Raw genomic sequence first — 1,931 nt, 5'->3', positions numbered from 1 at the left:
GATGGCTACGATACACCAAACAAAGTAATGGAGATGATAGATACAGTAAAATATCATTTCAACCACACTATGTCCACCATATCCATTGATGATGGTATTGATGAGCTCCATACTCCAGAGCTCATCAGGATGGCTACGATACACCAAACAAAGTAATGGAGATGATAGATACGGTAAAATATCATTTCAACCACACCATGTCCACCATATCCATTGATGATGGTATTGATGAGCTCCATACACCAGAGCTCATCAGGATGGCTACGATACACCAAACAAAGTAATGGAGATGATAGATACAGTGTGGTTGAAATACCAGTGTACAGCCTTCTTCTCAGGGAATCTCTAAGGAACCAAATAATAAATGTTGTGTTTAAAAATAAAGTTGTCTAATAACAAATATAATTGACATAGAATTCAATCCTATTTTCACACCTTACCTGATCTTATGTCATACTCCGGAGGTTGTTTTAAAGCATCCGTTATTAACTGCATTGTTGGAACAGGAACATCAATTTCTAAGGCTAAGCAGTTAATCCCTAGATTAAACAAAATAATAGGATAGATATGAAATATCAGATTAAATGATCTCAGCATTTTTAATACTTAAAATGTTTTGTAAGGTCCAAGTGGATGATCTGAAATTGTAATAAGCAAAGTATAAGAATGAGTAAAGTGTGTTTTTATTAACCTACACAAAGTAATATTTTGTATTAAACAGGTTCTATAAAGTAAAATACGAGATAAACACATTCATCTGTTATAAAAAAAATTGTTCACTAAGTCCACACCAGGTACAATCAACAGTTCAATGAACAGTTGATTGTACCTGGTGTTGGACTTAGTGAACAGTTGATTGTACCTGGTGTTGGGCTTAGTGAACAGTTGATTGTACCTGGTGTTGGACTTAGAAAAAGTTGATTGTACATGGTGTTGGGCTTAGTGAACAGTTGATTGAACATGGTGTTGGACTTCGTGAACAGTTGATTGAACATGGTGTTGGACTTAGTAAACAGTTGATTGTACATTGTGTTGGACTTAGTGAACAGTTGATTGTACCCGGCGTTGGACTTAGTGAACAGTTGATTGAACATGGTGTTGGACTTAGTGAAAAGTTGATTGTACATGGTGTTGGGCTTAGTGAACAGTTGATTGTACCTGGTGTTGGGCTTAGTGAACAGTTGATTGAACATGGTGTTGGGCTTAGTGATCGGTTGATTGTACATGGTGTTGGACTTAGTGAACAGTTGATTGAACACGGCGTTGGACTTAGTGAACAGTTGATTGTACCCGGTATTGGACTTAGTAAACACTAAGTCCAACACCATGTTCAATCAACTGTTCACTAAGCCCAACACCATGTACAATCAACTTTTTACTAAGTCCAACACTTACTATAATCAACTGTTTGTTTACCTTTATTTTTAAGAGATAGCTCCACTTTGTTAACTAGACTATTTTGCCCAATGTCCTCTTTTCTTGCAGAAATTGATTCTAAAAACCTAAAAAAAATTACAGTTTTACATTAAATATCTGTATTAAACGTAAATAGTCTCAATAACAACTGATAACCCAACTGTTTCTGAATGGTCTAATGCTTGAGAAGTAACATTTACATTAAGTTTTGTACATTATGTTGAAAACTGAATTTTACCATTATATTAATACTTCTTTAGCAAATTAATACCAAAGATCGTCTGAACTGTAAAATGAAAAACAGGTTAACAAATTTGATTATCTGAAAAATAATACAAACAGTTATGGGGAATATCCTTGACCTATACAGTTAGTGAAAGCAACAGATATGAAGGATATCCTTGATCTGTAGTTAGTGAAAGAAACAGTTATGGAGAATATCCTTAATCTATACAGTTAGTGAAAGCAACAGTTATGGGGGATATCCTTCATCTATACAGTTAGTGAAAGCAACA

General features: G+C 34.6%; 1 protein-coding gene across 1 annotated transcript in view; it reads right to left on the bottom strand.

Annotated features, from left to right (window-relative positions):
- Positions 1-1,494: 1,494 nt before the first annotated feature.
- The window catches only part of LOC111088697 (S1 RNA-binding domain-containing protein 1-like), a 25,482-nt gene continuing 25,045 nt past the window's right edge, over positions 1,495-1,931 (bottom strand). The window contains exon 14 of the mRNA XM_022399508.1: positions 1,495-1,502. Coding sequence (XP_022255216.1) covers positions 1,495-1,502 — 8 coding nt within the window. The remainder of the gene's footprint in view (positions 1,503-1,931) is intronic.

Source organism: Limulus polyphemus, unplaced genomic scaffold, assembly GCF_000517525.1.
Source record: "Limulus polyphemus unplaced genomic scaffold, Limulus_polyphemus-2.1.2 Scaffold4258, whole genome shotgun sequence".
Lineage (NCBI taxonomy): Eukaryota > Metazoa > Arthropoda > Merostomata > Xiphosura > Limulidae > Limulus > Limulus polyphemus.
This window is presented reverse-complemented; position numbering and strand designations above follow the sequence as displayed.